This window comes from Cebus imitator, unplaced genomic scaffold, assembly GCF_001604975.1.
Source record: "Cebus imitator isolate Cc_AM_T3 unplaced genomic scaffold, Cebus_imitator-1.0 Scaffold101, whole genome shotgun sequence".
Taxonomy (NCBI): Eukaryota; Metazoa; Chordata; class Mammalia; order Primates; family Cebidae; genus Cebus; species Cebus imitator.
Genome location: NW_016107416.1, coordinates 345866 through 360946, shown reverse-complemented (window position 1 = coordinate 360946; position 15081 = coordinate 345866). Strand labels below are relative to the sequence as shown.

At 37.5% G+C, this 15081-nt stretch overlaps 1 protein-coding gene across 7 annotated transcripts in view; it reads right to left on the bottom strand.

Annotated features, from left to right (window-relative positions):
* Positions 1 to 15081, bottom strand: part of MATR3 (matrin 3) — a 79078-nt gene that overhangs the window by 1737 nt on the left and 62260 nt on the right. For 4 of the 7 annotated variants that reach the window (XM_017536707.2, XM_017536706.1, XM_017536710.2 and 1 more), the window contains 12 exons: positions 12909 to 12970; positions 11910 to 11951; positions 11465 to 11577; positions 10525 to 10577; positions 9910 to 10035; positions 8582 to 8707; positions 8119 to 8286; positions 6962 to 7093; positions 6432 to 6475; positions 5965 to 6334; positions 3577 to 3943; positions 2957 to 3078 (listed from right to left, as the gene is read on the bottom strand). In XM_017536707.2, coding sequence (XP_017392196.1) covers positions 2957 to 3078; positions 3577 to 3943; positions 5965 to 6334; positions 6432 to 6475; positions 6962 to 7093; positions 8119 to 8286; positions 8582 to 8707; positions 9910 to 10035; positions 10525 to 10577; positions 11465 to 11577; positions 11910 to 11951; positions 12909 to 12970 — 1725 coding nt within the window. The remainder of the gene's footprint in view (positions 1 to 2956; positions 3079 to 3576; positions 3944 to 5964; positions 6335 to 6431; positions 6476 to 6961; positions 7094 to 8118; positions 8287 to 8581; positions 8708 to 9909; positions 10036 to 10524; positions 10578 to 11464; positions 11578 to 11909; positions 11952 to 12908; positions 12971 to 15081) is intronic. The other 3 variants (XM_017536711.1, XM_017536712.2, XM_017536713.2) reach the window with 1 other exon arrangement.

The following is a 15081-nucleotide window of genomic DNA, read 5'->3' as shown; positions in this document are numbered from 1 at the left end:
AAAAAAAAAAGAATCTCATTCTGTCGCCCAGGCTAGAGTACCGTGGCGTTATCTCAGCTCACTGCAACCTCCACGTGCCTCAGCCTCCTGAGTAACTGGGATTACAGGCAACCGCCACCACGCCCAGCTAATTTTTTTTGTACTTTTGGTAGAGATGGAGTTTCACCATGTTGGCCATGCTGGTCTCAAACTCCTGACCTCAGGTGATCGGCCCACCTTGGCCTCCCAAAGTGCTGGGATTACAGGCATGAGCCACCACATCCAGCATCAATGCACTATTCATGAAATCAGCTGAACATTTTCTTGCAAGGCCAGCAGTAAATATTTTAGACTCATTGAGCCATTCAGTGTTTCTTGCAATGATTCAATCCAGCACTCAGTTATAAATTAAAATAAATATAGATGACACATAAATGATTATGGCTGTGGGTTCTAGTAAAACCTTATAAAGCAAATAAATGAGCCACAAGTGTAGCTCGCTGAACCATGCCATTAAACCTGTGACTTCAGGAGTCCCTAGACATTGGAGCACCGTTAAAACACTAATGAAAGTACAAAAGACATATTCAAAAATCTAATCTAAAATTTCCAAAGTTTCTTTCCATCTCATTGGAATTTATCAACTTTATTATACTTAATGGAAAACAGTAAGAATTAAATGCCATTATATCCTTTAAAAGAAAATGAAAAACAAAACCCACAAACATCCAGTTATGAAATTATCAGTTCTAGCCCAACCAACATGGTGAAATCCTGGCTCTACTAAAAATACAAAAATCTGCCAGGTATGGTGGTGTGTGCCTGTAATCCCAGGTACTCAGGAGGCTGAGGCAGGAGAACTGCCTGAACCCGGGAGGCGGAGATTACAGTGAGCTGCGATCACACCACTGCACTCCAGCATGGGCGACTGAGCAAGACTCTGTCTCCCCCCCACCCCCAAAAAAAAAAAAAAAAAAAAAAAAAAAGTATCAATTTACCATTAGCAAGTTACCGTATTGCTTAATAGTAAAGTTTCTTTAAAATATACAGAAATAATAAAAGGAGCCACAAGCACCTGGCAATCTTTTATATTTTTTACATATTCTTCTTGGCAATACATATAGTTTTTGACCCCAAACAGCTTAAAAACAAAGCAGATAAAAATACTTGTACTACTTTGGTGCCACCACTGCAAATAACCACCATTCTTTCTTCATATACAGATGGTAAGAGACGTACAATGGCAAAAAGCTGTTACATAAAAAAAAAAAAAAAAAAAAAAAAAAAGTGATACACAGCCAAGAACCTGAATCATTTCCAAAATTAAAAGATTACATTTAACCATTTAAGCCATTTAGTCAACAGAGGACATGTCTAATGATTGAATAACTATAGTTAACTTATTATGAGGTGTCAAAACCCAAGGTATCTACAATTGAGCTGTTTAGTAACTACTTTTAAGCTTCAGTCACTATTTCAACAGATAGTCCAAAGAAGCCGATAATTACAAAACAAATTTCAATATATCTCAGTAGGAATTAATTTTTTTTGTTGTTTTTTTTGAGATGGAATCTCACTTTATTGCCCAGGCTGGAGTGCAGTGACAGGATCTCTGCTCACTGCAACCTCTGCCACGTGGGTTTGAGCGATTCTCCTGCTTCAGCCTCCCGAGTATCTGAGATTAGTGGCAGCTGCCACCAAGTCTGGCTCATTTTTGGAATTTTAGTAGAGACAGGCTTTCACCATCTTGGCCAATCTGGTCTTGAACTCTGGACTTCATGATCCATCCACCTCAGCCTCCCGGAAGTGCTGGGATTACAGGTGTGAGTCACTGCACCGGGCCAGGGATTATTCTTCAGTGATATTGTGGTTTATGTATTTATGCTTTTGATCTTTATATACTTTCAGTCATAAAAATAACTGAAGTGTCACTATTGTCAATGTTAAAAATTATTTAATGTAGCCGGGCGCGGTGGCTCAAGCCTGTAATCCCAGCACTGTGGGAGGCCGAGGCGGGTGGATCACGAGGTCAAGAGATCGAGACCATCCTGGTCAACATGGTGAAACCCCGTCTCTACTAAAAATACAAAAAATTAGCTGCGCATGGTGGCGCGTGTCTGTAGTCCCAGCTACTCAGGAGGCTGAGGCAGGAGAATTGCCTGAACCCAGGAGGTGGAGGTTGCGGTGAGCCGAGATCGCGCCACTGCACTCCAGCCTGGGTAACAAGAGTGAAACTCTGTCTCAAAAAAAAAAAAAAAAAAGAAAAAGAAAAAAAAAAAATAATAATAATTATTGAATGTAAAGGGACATGCCACTTTTAGTATTCAGACTCCCAGCAACTTCCAAATTAGAAAGTATAGCCCAACAACAATTTAAGAGTACCTGAATAATTCTATCACATAATTTATTATATGGTTAGAAAACACTAAATTGTTACATAATGAGGGTAAACTATGACAAGAGGCTCAATAGATGTTTTGATAATCCATCAATAAAGAAACAAGGAGGAGAGGGGAGGCTGGGAGCAGTGGCTCATCCCTGTAATCCCAGCACTCTGAGAGGCTGAGGCAGGCGGATTACCTGAGGTCAGGAGTTCAAGACCAGACTGGTCAACATGGTGAAACCCCATCTCTAGCAAAAATACAAAAATTAGCTGGGTGTGCTGGTGCATGCCTGTAATTTCAGCTACTCAGGAGGCTGAGGCAGGAGAATCTCTTGAACCTGGGAGGCAGAGTTTGTAGTGAGCAGAGAATGCTCCATTATACTCCAACCTGGGTGACAACAGTAAAACTCCGTCTCAAAAATATATAAATAAATAAGAGATAAATAGATAAAATGAAAGAAAGAAAAGTTATCTTCAGGATAAAGCATTGCACTGAGTCTAGAGAGAACACTATGCATATTTTACTTCTATATCCCATTTATTTCCGTAAGTTGTTTTCACCAAAGAACTCTCCTCTTTTATATTCAGTCTTACCTTTAATTTCTGATAATGAGGAAGGCTGCTGCAGTGAGTATTCTTTGCAACTTCTTCATTTGTATAAAAGAGTGAACACAGCTTACAGTAAAACCCTGTTTTAGGTATCACATAGTCTATACCTAGAAACACAAACATACATTCTTACAAATTAAACTGAAGATTTTATTTAGTACTCACAATTTTTTACCTGTCAACATAATTTAAGTGAGACATGTTTGTGAAAAGTCCAATACACCCTAAGATAAAAATCAGAAACAAAACCAGAACCATATTTTGCTATTACCTAATTGATGTTTGAGGTCCCACCTAACTGTATTCTTAAAAGGAAATATAATACAAAAAAACAAAAGAAAAAGCACGTGCAATTTGCAGGACATTTTATGAGGAGAAATAGGAACATATTGTGGAATGACAACATAAAACGATACCATATCAGAGAGATGCGTAAGAGGTAAAGATAATGTATCAAGATTTATAAATTGTTTCCCATAGAAACGAAGCAAATTTAAAATGCTATCACAGCTTATGTAAGACAAACTTTAAAATCTTATTTTGAAACCTAAGAATTTGTTTTGGGGAGAGTAAGGAAGGCAAAGAACAAAACACTTAAATCTCACCAACAGGAACGTTGGGCTGATATGGTCCAATTCTATACTCATCTGGGATTGTATAGTCCTCCTTGTTCTCATCACTTTGACCATCTGCATTTTCACTTGTATCTTTGTTGGGATCATCAGCGTTCTCAGCAGATTCAGCACCTGGTTCTGTGTTTTCCTCATTTTTAATTCCATTTTCCAACGCTGCTTCGTTTTCTTGATCAAGTTCCTCGATCTTGTCCACCTTAATTTCAACCAAACCATCATCATTTTTGTCACCAGATTTAAATGTCATGCCCGATTTACGAAGTTTCTGAAGTTCCGAATCGTCCTCATCACCAACCTCATCTAGAGTGACAAAACCTTCCATACTCCCTGGGAACCGACGCTGTTAAGAAAGACAAATTTACTCTGCAACAATTATCCTGCAGCATCCCTTCTGTTTGCTTTACTTGAAGGGAATAGGATAGCGTCTTTGTCTTTATTCATTGTCAAAATAGTGACTTCTTCTTTTCTCTCAAAAATTTACTGTTAATTTGAAAAATAATTTAGCTTATTTAAAGCTAAAAAAAATGGAAGGTCTGCCTCACACGAAGAGCAGAAATTAAATAAGGATATTCATATTTTACCTTTTCTGACAATATAATGCTGCTAGGGAAATGTGTAAAAAATTTGATTTGGTAAAGTTGAGTAATGTCCTTTGCAAGACAGTATATTACAATACACCTACTCTTTAGAGCAAACACTCAGTTTGAAATAGTGTAATGGTTAAAAAAAAAATCAAGCTCTGGGCTGGGCACAGTGGCTCACACCTATAATTCCTGCACTTTGGGAGGCTGAGGCATGCAGATCAGATCGCCTGAGGTCAGGAGTTCAAGACCAGCCAGGCCAACATGGAGAAACCTCATCTCTACCAAAAATACAAAACTTAGCTGGGTGGGCGCCTGTAATTCCAGGTACTTGGGAGGCAGAGGTTTGCAGTGAGCCTAGATGAAGCTGCTGCACTCCAGCTTCGGGGACAGAGCAAGACTCCTTCTCAAAACAAAAACAAAACAAAAAAACAAAAAAAACACCACACAACTCTGAAGAATGACTGCCTAGGTCTAAATTTTGGCTCTGTGTCTTATAAGCAGTATGGGATTATTTAACTTCTCCATACTTCAATTTCCTCATTTATGGAAGGGAGATAACAGTATGAACTGCATATGGTTATGCTGAGAATTAAATTAATAAATGTGTATATATAAAGAATTTACAAAAATGTATGGCACTGAATGTCATAAATGCCAGTAATTATTAGCTTTTACAAATGTAAACATAACGATTGGCTCTAGTTAGAAAAATAAATAAAGTTACTTGACCAAGCCATCAAACAAAAACCCAGAGGTAAATACTGGTTTTGAGTTGAATGTTGCATAAAAGGAACCAATGGAATATGGAATAGGATGCCAAAAATCTCATTTCACTCAACTTTGTTTTTCTTGAGACAGGGTCTCGCTCTGTCACCCATCTTTGCTGTCAGCCAGGCTGGAGTGCAGTGGTGTGATCTCAGCTAACCATAACTTCTGCTTCCTGGTTTCAAGAAATTCTCCTGCTTCAGTGTTCCAAGTAGCTGCTACAGGCGTAGCATACCCCGCTGTTTTCTATTTTTAGCAGAGAGGTTTCACCATGGTGGTCTTGAATTTCTGGCCTCAAAGGATCTGCCGGGCCTCCCAAAGTGCTGGGATTACAGGCATTGAGCCACCTTGCCTGGCTCACTCCAACATTTAATTGAAGAGCCATTTAACACAAGGAGTTTGACTCAAAGACATTTTAATGCCTTACTCCTTAAGCTAGGCAGTCAGCACAATGAGGGTCCCTTTTGTTTTACTGTTCCTTATACCATGTGTGTATTTTTATATTTATATTCACTTTTTATGTGGCTTCTAAATAACCTATATATTCAAATACACTTGTTTTAAAAAGTACTAAATCATCTGACGAGGGCTACATTTCTCAAATAGGAAAAATTATTTAATCATTTTTGAATAAAAGGCAAAAGTTTTAACTATCTTGGGCCAGTTAACTCAGTGCAATCTCATGTCCTATTTATTTTTTTTAAAGCTACACTTGAAGGCTACCTCCCTATATACTACCAGTACAATACAGAAGCATATGTACTTTGAGTCTTTCTCCCTCATTTTTACTAAAAATTTCCTCTTTGAGCTGGTATTTTTTGCCAACTATAATACAATGCCTTATTTACTTATTGCAGAGTTTAGATTAAAATGCTTACATTCTGGTTCATATTTGATTTATTTTCTGATTTAAATCATGTAATTCCCCTTATCTCACCCTGCTTAGGTAAATAACTTGAAACACTGATCAGATATAATCTTCTATTAAAACAAATCAGTATTAAATCTTTACCTTTTTAAGTTTTTTCTTTGCTGCTGCTGAAGCACTTGCATCTTTTTTCACAGCTTTATCTGAAGATTCCTTTTTCCCATCAGAAGTCACATCACCTAAATTAGCAAGATCGGCCTCGTCCCCCACTGAACTGCCACTTTCTAGCAGTGCTGCTGCTTCTTCTTCATCTACGAGTAGCTCATCTTCAGATTCAAGAAGCATATTAGGTTCCTGCTCTGTCTGGTCATCCTTAGTGTCTTTCTCACCATCGTCACCGGACTTCTCTTCTTGTTCTTTACCTTCGGTTGAACTTTCAGTCTTCTGGGAACCATCAGTCTTAGATTTCTTATCACTTGGAGATTCTTTGCCATCTGGAGAGTAAGATCTTTTCCTGAAATCATAAACACACACCACAATTTATTTGTCGTTTGAAAAAGTAAAGTTGAATACACTCACACATCTGAAAAAAAAAAAAAAGAAGAAATTACCGGGATTTATCTTTTTTCAGTAAATCAATGCCTCTGTTGGGAATCTAAAAGACAAAAGTTTTGCAGAAGTTAAATAAATGTATTAAAATATATTCATTTGCAGAATACACAATTATGCAGTGAATTAATAATTGGAGACAAACCATATAATCAACTCAGTTTATTCATCCCCATAAACATATCTGAGAACCTAAGCTGCCTACAGTCAGACATTCATCTTTATGACCATAGTCAGAGAAGTGGAAAATAAAACATTGTGGTAGCAGAACCCTATGAAACCCTTAAAAAGGTAAGAGCAATGAAGGTGTCTCCTTTAGGAAAGACTAGTTTAAAAACTTCTGCTATTAAAAGACCAGGAAAAAAAAGATTATTTTTCAATTATTTATTTATTTCAATAGGTTCATCTCTTTCAACAAACCTACATTTCAATAATCCTGTATTTTTAGCACACAAAAGTATTTAGAAGAATGCTGTGGCTTTAAATACATAAAAACAGACTTTTAAATGGTAACAAATGAAGTACTACATACCCTCAGTACCAGTTTTTTATATTTCTCAGACAGGTCAACCTTCACACATCTCCCCTGAAACCAAAGGGCTTTTTTCAAACAATGGTCAACCATTGCCATTGCATCTTCTCTTGTCTCCATCTCAATAAAAGCCTTAAAAAAAAAAAAAGAAAAGAAACCACAAACCACATTTTATTTTACAAAATTGTATAAAAAATTGTATAAAACCTTATTTATTCTACCTACTGGTTAAAAATGTTTAGTTAGTTCTTTTCCTTTTTTTTGAGACAGGGTCTTGGTCACCCAAGCTGGAATACAGTGGCACAATCTTGGCTCACTGCAGCCTAGATGTCCTGGGCCCAAGCAATCCTCCCACCTCAGCCCCCCAGTAGCTAGGACTACAGCCATGTACCACCATGCCTGACTAATTTTTTATAGAGATGGAGTTTCACCACGTTGCCCTGACTGGTCTCGAGTTCCTAGACTCAGGTGATCCTCCTGCCTCGGCCTCCCCAAGTGCTGAGATTGTAGTGAGCCAAGATGGTGCCACTGCACTCCAGGCTGGGCAACAGAGTGAGACTCCGTATTTAAAAAAAAAACAAAAACCCTACTTGTCAGATTTACAAAATCCCCAAGAACCACCGTAGTGCCAAATACCAAATCATCTATATAGACTCTTTCTGCAAGAAAGTAATAATCTTAGAAAATATTAAAATACTGTAAGAAAGATAAAGTCTGAAAGGACACAAACTTGGATTGCTGAATTACAAAAGTGTTAAGACAAAAAAAGATAAATAGAAAAGATGTTCTTCTCCCCCACCTTTTTTTTTTTTTGATAGTCTCGCTCCGTCACCCAGGCTGGAGTGCAGTGGCGCAATCTCGGCTCACTGCAACCTCCACCTCCTGGGGTTAAGCAATTCTCCTGCCTTAGCCTCCAGAGTAGTTGGGATTACAGGCACATGCTACCATACTGGCTAATTTTTTGTATTTTTAGTAGACACAAGGTTTCACCATGTTGGCCAGGCTGGTCTTGAACGCCTGACCTCAGGCGATTTGCCTGCCTCGGCCTCCCAGAGTGCTGGGATTACAGGCATGAGCCACGGCGCCCAGTCCCATACTGAAAATTCTAAAATCATTTGGACAAATTGTCTTCTCTAGAACTTCCTTATGTATATTACCTGACTTTTCATCCTCATCAATATGTAATTCTTTATTTTCCCATAGGGCTCAGCAAGCTTGAGGACAGCACTGTCAGAATAGCCAGAATGAGGCAAATTGCTGAGATGTATCACACGTCCAAGCTCTTGCTTTTGATCAAACTTCTGATCTGGCTTTCCTTCAGGTTTCTTTAATAACAACAACAAAAGGACAGATGTGCAATAATAATTAGTCAACAGTTAAGAATATCCTAGTTTTTACCAATTATTTTATTTTTATAGGGACGAGGTCTTGCTACATTGCTCAGGCTAGTCCTAAACTCCTAAGCCTCAGGCAATCCTTCTCACCTTGGCCTCCCAAGGTGCTAGGATTACAGGTGTAAGCCACCACATCGGGCCTCAGCAGTAATGTTAAATAATCAAAGTTAATAAATACTGAAATTATTTATTAAACTGATATACAGCTTGAAAAAATAAACATTACCTTTATTCTTTTATACTTCTGGGATAAATGAACTCTCACTGGCTTGCCAAATACTAACGCTGGTGTGGTTGTATAATAATCCACCGCGGCCTGAGCATCCTCTGTGGTTGCCATTTCAATAAATGCCTGAAATTGTACAAAAAATTACTTCTTTATATTTTTTCCAATCAGCCTTTTCACATTGAACTAAAATTTTTTTCTATAAAAAAAACCACTGCCCTAAATCTTTCCAGATATATTTAATCATTAAATAGGAAATACTTTAAAGAATGAAAAAATAAAACAAAACAATGTTGGCCAGGCACAGTGGCTGAAGCCTGTAATCCCACCACTTTGGGAACCAAGGCAGGTGGATCATCTGACGTCAGGAGACTAGCACGGCCAACATTGTGAAACCCCATCTCTACTAAAAATACAATAATTAGCCAGCATGATGGTGGGCGCCTGTACTCCCAACTACTCGGAAGGTTGAGGCAGGAGAATCGCTGAGCTGGGGAGGCCAAGTCCATTGAGCCAAGACTGTGCCACTGCACTCCAGCCTGGGAGACAGAACAAGACTCTTCTCCCAAACAAAGAAACAAAATAAAACCCCAAATAAAACAATGTTGCCAATTTACTATTTTATTATAAAGGCTACCTCACATTAGTCATTCTACTGCATTACTTTATCATTTACTATGCCTACTGGACTAAAAATAATGACTTAACACCATCATTTTGATACAGATCTGACATGGCTTTCCACAGAATTTTCCTTTTACAGCTCTTACAGTAGCATACTAACAATTACTATCTAAGGATCATAATCTATAAAGTTATAATAATCCATTAGTATTCTAATGATTATTATTGACATTTATCAACTACTGGCCTTTTCCTTTACTACATTCCCTATTTGATAAATTTAAGATTACCTTGAGTTTTATTTTTCTAATACAAAATCATTTAATTCTTTTTTGTTTTTTGAGATGGAGTCTTGCACTGTCACCCAGGCTGTAGTGCAGTGGTGAGATCTCTTCTCACTGTAATCTCCGTGTCCTGGGTTCAAGCAATTCTCCTGCCTCAGCCTCCTAAGTAGCTGGGACTACAGATGTGCGCCACCATACCAAGCTAATTTTTTGTGTTTTTAAAAATAGAGATGGGGTTTCACCATGTTGGCCAGTATGGTCTTAATTTCCTGACCTTGTGATCGCCCACTTCTGCGTCCGCCTCCCAAAATGTTGGGATTACAGGCGTGAGCCACTTCTCTCGGCCAAAATCATTTAATTCTTATAGAAAATATATTAGTGGTATGAATAAATGAATAACACCATTATTTCTACTCATACCTCATTAATTTTATTTAGAATCAGATGATTTGAAATGACTCCAAATGGTTCCACCAGTTGTAATAGCTGATATCTCAAGTTTTTCCCTCGTTGAAAATCCATGATGTGAACAACTCTGCTAGTTTCCTGTCCATTAGAGGAAAAGAAACAAGAAATTAAGTCTCTTTAAAGCAATATAAAACCAGTTATACGTTAGAACTTTTTATAATCTACAATTAACCAGAAGAGAGTAAGTTAAATAACAACTGGCAACATTCTGGAGAATTTTAAAACTACACATTAAACATCACTGAAGTAAGTTCTGACCATAACCAAATTGTTAAACTACCCCAAAGTGTCAAAACATAGTCTCTGCAGTGATTTTTAAATTATATATTATACACATAACTGGAGAGCAAAGCTTCTAAGATGCTGAATCAAGGTGAGCTCACTGGATATGGGCAGATAAAATTCAATTAAAGTTTTAATTATTAAAGCCATATAAAAACCTGATGGTTTTCAAACTATAGCAATCTTCCTATAAGGACCATAAAACAGATTCAACAAGTAAGGATTTAAGGCAAATGATATTCCTCCAAATTGTAAATACATCAAAAGCAAAAGCTTTTTACTGACCACTCTGCCTTTTTGCATGTGTCTAGGTCCCTGCAGGTTTCCATTTCCAGCACCTTTAAGGGAGGAGAAAGTTTTCAGTCTTGTAATCAATACATTTGCTTAAGGAAACAATTTTACTAAAAAACACACATCTTCCAAACACAAATGAAAAGCTCTTACAAATATATGATTACCATCACTTTTCATGCAATGTTACTTCTGAGTAATATCTGAATGGCTGAGCCTTCTTTCACCTATAATCATTGCCTTTAATTTTCAGTAAGGGGCTGGGCATAGTGGTTTACACGCCTCTAATCCCAGCATTTTGGGAGGCTGAGGACAATGGATCATTTGAGTCCGGAGTTTGAGACCAGCCTGGGCAACACAGAGAAATCCCTGTCTCAATCAAAAATACAAAAATTAGCCGGGTGTGGTGGCACGCGTCTATAATCCCAGTTACCTGGGAGAGGCTGAAGCATGAGAATTGCTTGAACCTGAGAGGCAGAGATTGCAGTAAGCCAAGATCACACCACTACACTCCAGCCTTGGTGACAGAGTGACACTGTCTCTAATAAATAAATAGGTAAAAATTTTTGGCCAGGCAGTGGCTCACGCCTGTAATCCCAGCACTTTGCAAGGCTGAGGCGGGCAGATGGCCTGAGGCCAGGAGTTAGAGACCAGCCTGGCCAACATGGTGAAACCCCATCTCTACTAAAAATACAAAAATTAGCTGGGCGTGGTGGTGGGTGCCTGTAATCCCAGCTACTTGGGAAGCTCAGGCAGGAGAATCACTTGCACTTGGGAGGCAGAGAGGTTGCAGTGTGCCGAGATGGCGCCCTTGCACTCCAGCCTGGGTAACAAAAGTGAAACTCCATCTCAAAAAAATAAAAAAATAAAATAAAAATAAAAATTTTCAGTAACGGCTACTTAGGGAAAAGTAACATGAATTTTAGATAATTACCCAGATTTCCTCTTGGTCCAACTGCTGGTCCCCCAAGATGAAATGAGGGAGGTGGAGGTCCCAGAATTCCTGGTGCTGGATTTGTAGACTGCTGCAACATGAATGGATCACCCCTAGTAAAGTAAAGACATAAAATTTAAATCATGATAAAGAAGTCCATTGGAAATAATTAAAATTTAATGTTAAAGCACCCCATGTATGACCACAACTACTTTAATCTTTCAGAGTATATGTGAAGTAACTAGGGAAAAGCCTACGTAACAATAAAAGAATACAAATTACTACATATATATTCTAAAAATTGTAAACCAAAGTGAATTTTATCAAACTCTCATTTTCAGTAAAGAAATTCTGAGAATATTTTTTTCATGAAATGTTGAAAGTTAAACCTGAATTCCTTACATTGATCTCCTTTACAAATGGTAGCTTAAAAAATTTAACTTACATTGTATGTCCTGTATCATTGTCAGGATTCCATTCTGGGTAGCTTTAAAAAGACCAGAAAATTAACTTTAAAATAAAACTGTCCTTTTCACAAAGCAGCCTTGTTTGGCCTCTAAAATAGAGATCATTTATTAGTAAAGTTATCTGAGAGTCTAAGTGTTAGAAACATAATTTTAAAACATTTCATCTATATATTTCAAAAGAAAAATTTCCAAACTTCAAAATATTCCACATGAATAAGAATAAACTTGTTTCATATTGCTTGCAAATGTAGATAATGTTGAAATTAAGTTTTTCCTGTATTTGTTAAATTGTACGAAGTGTTGCACAAAGAATTAGAAATGTGGGTTACATAGAAACAAGAATAGAGCACAGATTTCCCTTCTCCAATATTAATACCAAGAGCATAGCTGAGTTGTGACATTAGAAAGAAAGAACTGCCCCAACAGAGCTAAGCATATATGAAAATTACAACTCTAGTCAACAATGGGCACTGTGTGCTCCTTAAGCAGGGAGTTTCCTTAGGAATTCCATTTCATGGTAGCAGCGTGAACTCAAAACCAAAGATCTCAAAAGCAAAAGAACACACCAAGAATTTTGTTGGACAATTATTTAGAATCTTTTAATAACCTACCCTTATTTCTCTGTATCTTTTACATTTTTAGAGCACTTATTATTAAAAATGCTACTGTGAATCCATTGTATATATCAAATACTATCTTTCAACTATGTCTAGTAAAGATTCTTTTGATTTGTATAATGACCAATGTGTATGTATCCTAGAAATGTTAAATAACAAAATATCATTATTACTGCATCTAATATTCAATATGAAATCTCCAGATCTAAACATTTTACTTGCAGATAGTATTGCCCATACAGTACCACTATGTGATAATAACACTGTGAATATTACAAGTAAATGATGAACTCCCAAAAACCAATAATGGCTGATTCTGATTCACGATAAGGATGTTTTAAAGGTATTTCAAACTCCTACATTTCAAGAAGAAGCTGGCATCGACGACTGTGACTTGCTCCATTGATATGTTGACTCCACTCCTGCAGCAAAGTAAATTAGTAGAATTAACAAAAAATAAAGCTAAAATATTTTCATCTGAACCATTCAAACTCTAGGACATTAATGGCTATGCAGTATCATAGGCTGTACAAACACCTGCCATTCACTATATTGCATTGATTTAATTTAAAACCATTTCTCTGAATCCTTGAAGCTTGATCCTGCCCTCAAATACGCTATGCACATTCTTGGAAAAGCTGGATCACTTGCCAACATACTTAAGAGATTTGACAGGGAAAAGACATAGAGTTAATAAAGATCAAGAGTAGTAACTAATCTTGAGATCAGCAAGGCTTATTAATTTTTACTGTGGACCAAACAAAGTATTCATTGTATGGAAACAGAATTGCTATTTTATAGCACTCTGAATGAGACAACATCCATGTTTATGTCTACCTTTCTAGAAGATATATGCTATAAATGTGAACAATTAGCTAAAAATAGAATCTTTTAGGCAAGGCGTGGTAGTTCATGCCTGTAATCCCAGCACTTTAGGAGGCTGAGGTGGGTGAATCTTTTGAGACCAGGAGTTTGAGACCAGCCTAGTCAACATGGTGATGAAACCCCATCTCTACAACAAATACAAAACTTAGCCAGGCATGGTGGTGCACGCCTCTAGTCCCAGCTACTTGGAAGGCAGAAGCAGAATAATCTCTTGAACACGGGAGGCAGATGTTGCAGCGAGCTGAGATTGCGCCACCACACTCCAGCCTAGGTGACAAAGACTCCATCTCAAAAAACAAAACAAAACAAAAACCAGAAACTGTAATCACATCCAAGTTTTGAGGATGCTCCAGGTTTACTACCTACTAAATACACAGTGAATGAAAAATACACATGATTAGCATTACCATAAAAAGCTAACATGATTCAACAGGAATGGCTTTTCTAGAAAATGAATCCCATTTACCAAAATATTAAACTCCCTTTATATTTCCCCAAAATAAAGAAGCAAATTTAAGAAATGCCTCTTTCCAAATTTAGGGAGGGAAACATAACATTCTATCATTATTTGCTCTTTCAGGGTTTATTTTAAATTGAAAAAGTAACTCTTATTCAAATAAATTTCCTTTAGAAAAAAAATACAGATATAAATGAGTTAAATTTTCAGGCAATGTAAGAAAGAAGTTAGAAGAAGTGGGCTCTGCTGTTAGACTGTCTAGGTTCCATTTCCAAATTACAGAGATGTGAATGTTTGGCCTGTGTTATTTAAACTGACTGGGACAATAGTCTCATAGGGTTATTGTGAAAAGCAAACGAGTTAATAAAGGTAAACTGCTTATCAGACCCTTGCCAGGCACAGGGAACGTACCAAAAAAAAAAAAAAAAAAAAAAAAAAGGCAACTTACTGCACTGAATATAAAAGCAGTATTGTTTTCCTGCTTTACAACTATCACTGACGTTTCACAAATTCCCACAAATTGAGGTAATTTCTGTAACACCCACACTACCCAATACAATTATTTTTAGACTATAAAACATGGTCAGTCAATGTGTTTTTAAAGGGGGGCATCTCACTGAGAGCTAAACTAAATTAAGGTACCAAATTACAAGATACATGCTTTCAAAAAGCTGCAGATTGTTATTTTATAAATTGGATCCTATTTTAAAAAACACACTGGTTTACATTTACATTACAAAAGTTTACATACATTCCTATGCTCTAGTAAAATTATCTAAAATCCTGTGAAAGGCCAGGTGTGGTGGTTCAAACCCATAGTCCCAGCACTTTGGGAGGCAGAGGTGGGAGGATCACCTGAGGTCAGGAGTTCAAAACCAGCCTGGCCAACATGTTGAAACTGTCTCTATTAAAAATACAAAAATTGGCCGGGCATGGTGGCTCACGTCAGTAATCCCAGAATTTTGGGAAGCCAAAGCGGGCGGATTACAAGGTCAGGAGTTCGAGACAAGCCTGGCCAACACAGTAAAACCCCATCTCCACTAAAACACAAAAAATTAGTCGGGCATGGCGACAGGCACCTGTAATCCCAGCTACTCAGGAGGCTGAGGCAGGAGAATTGCTTGAACCTGGGAGGCAGAGTGAACCGAAATCGTGTCACTGCACTCCAGCCCAGGCAACAGTGCAAAACTC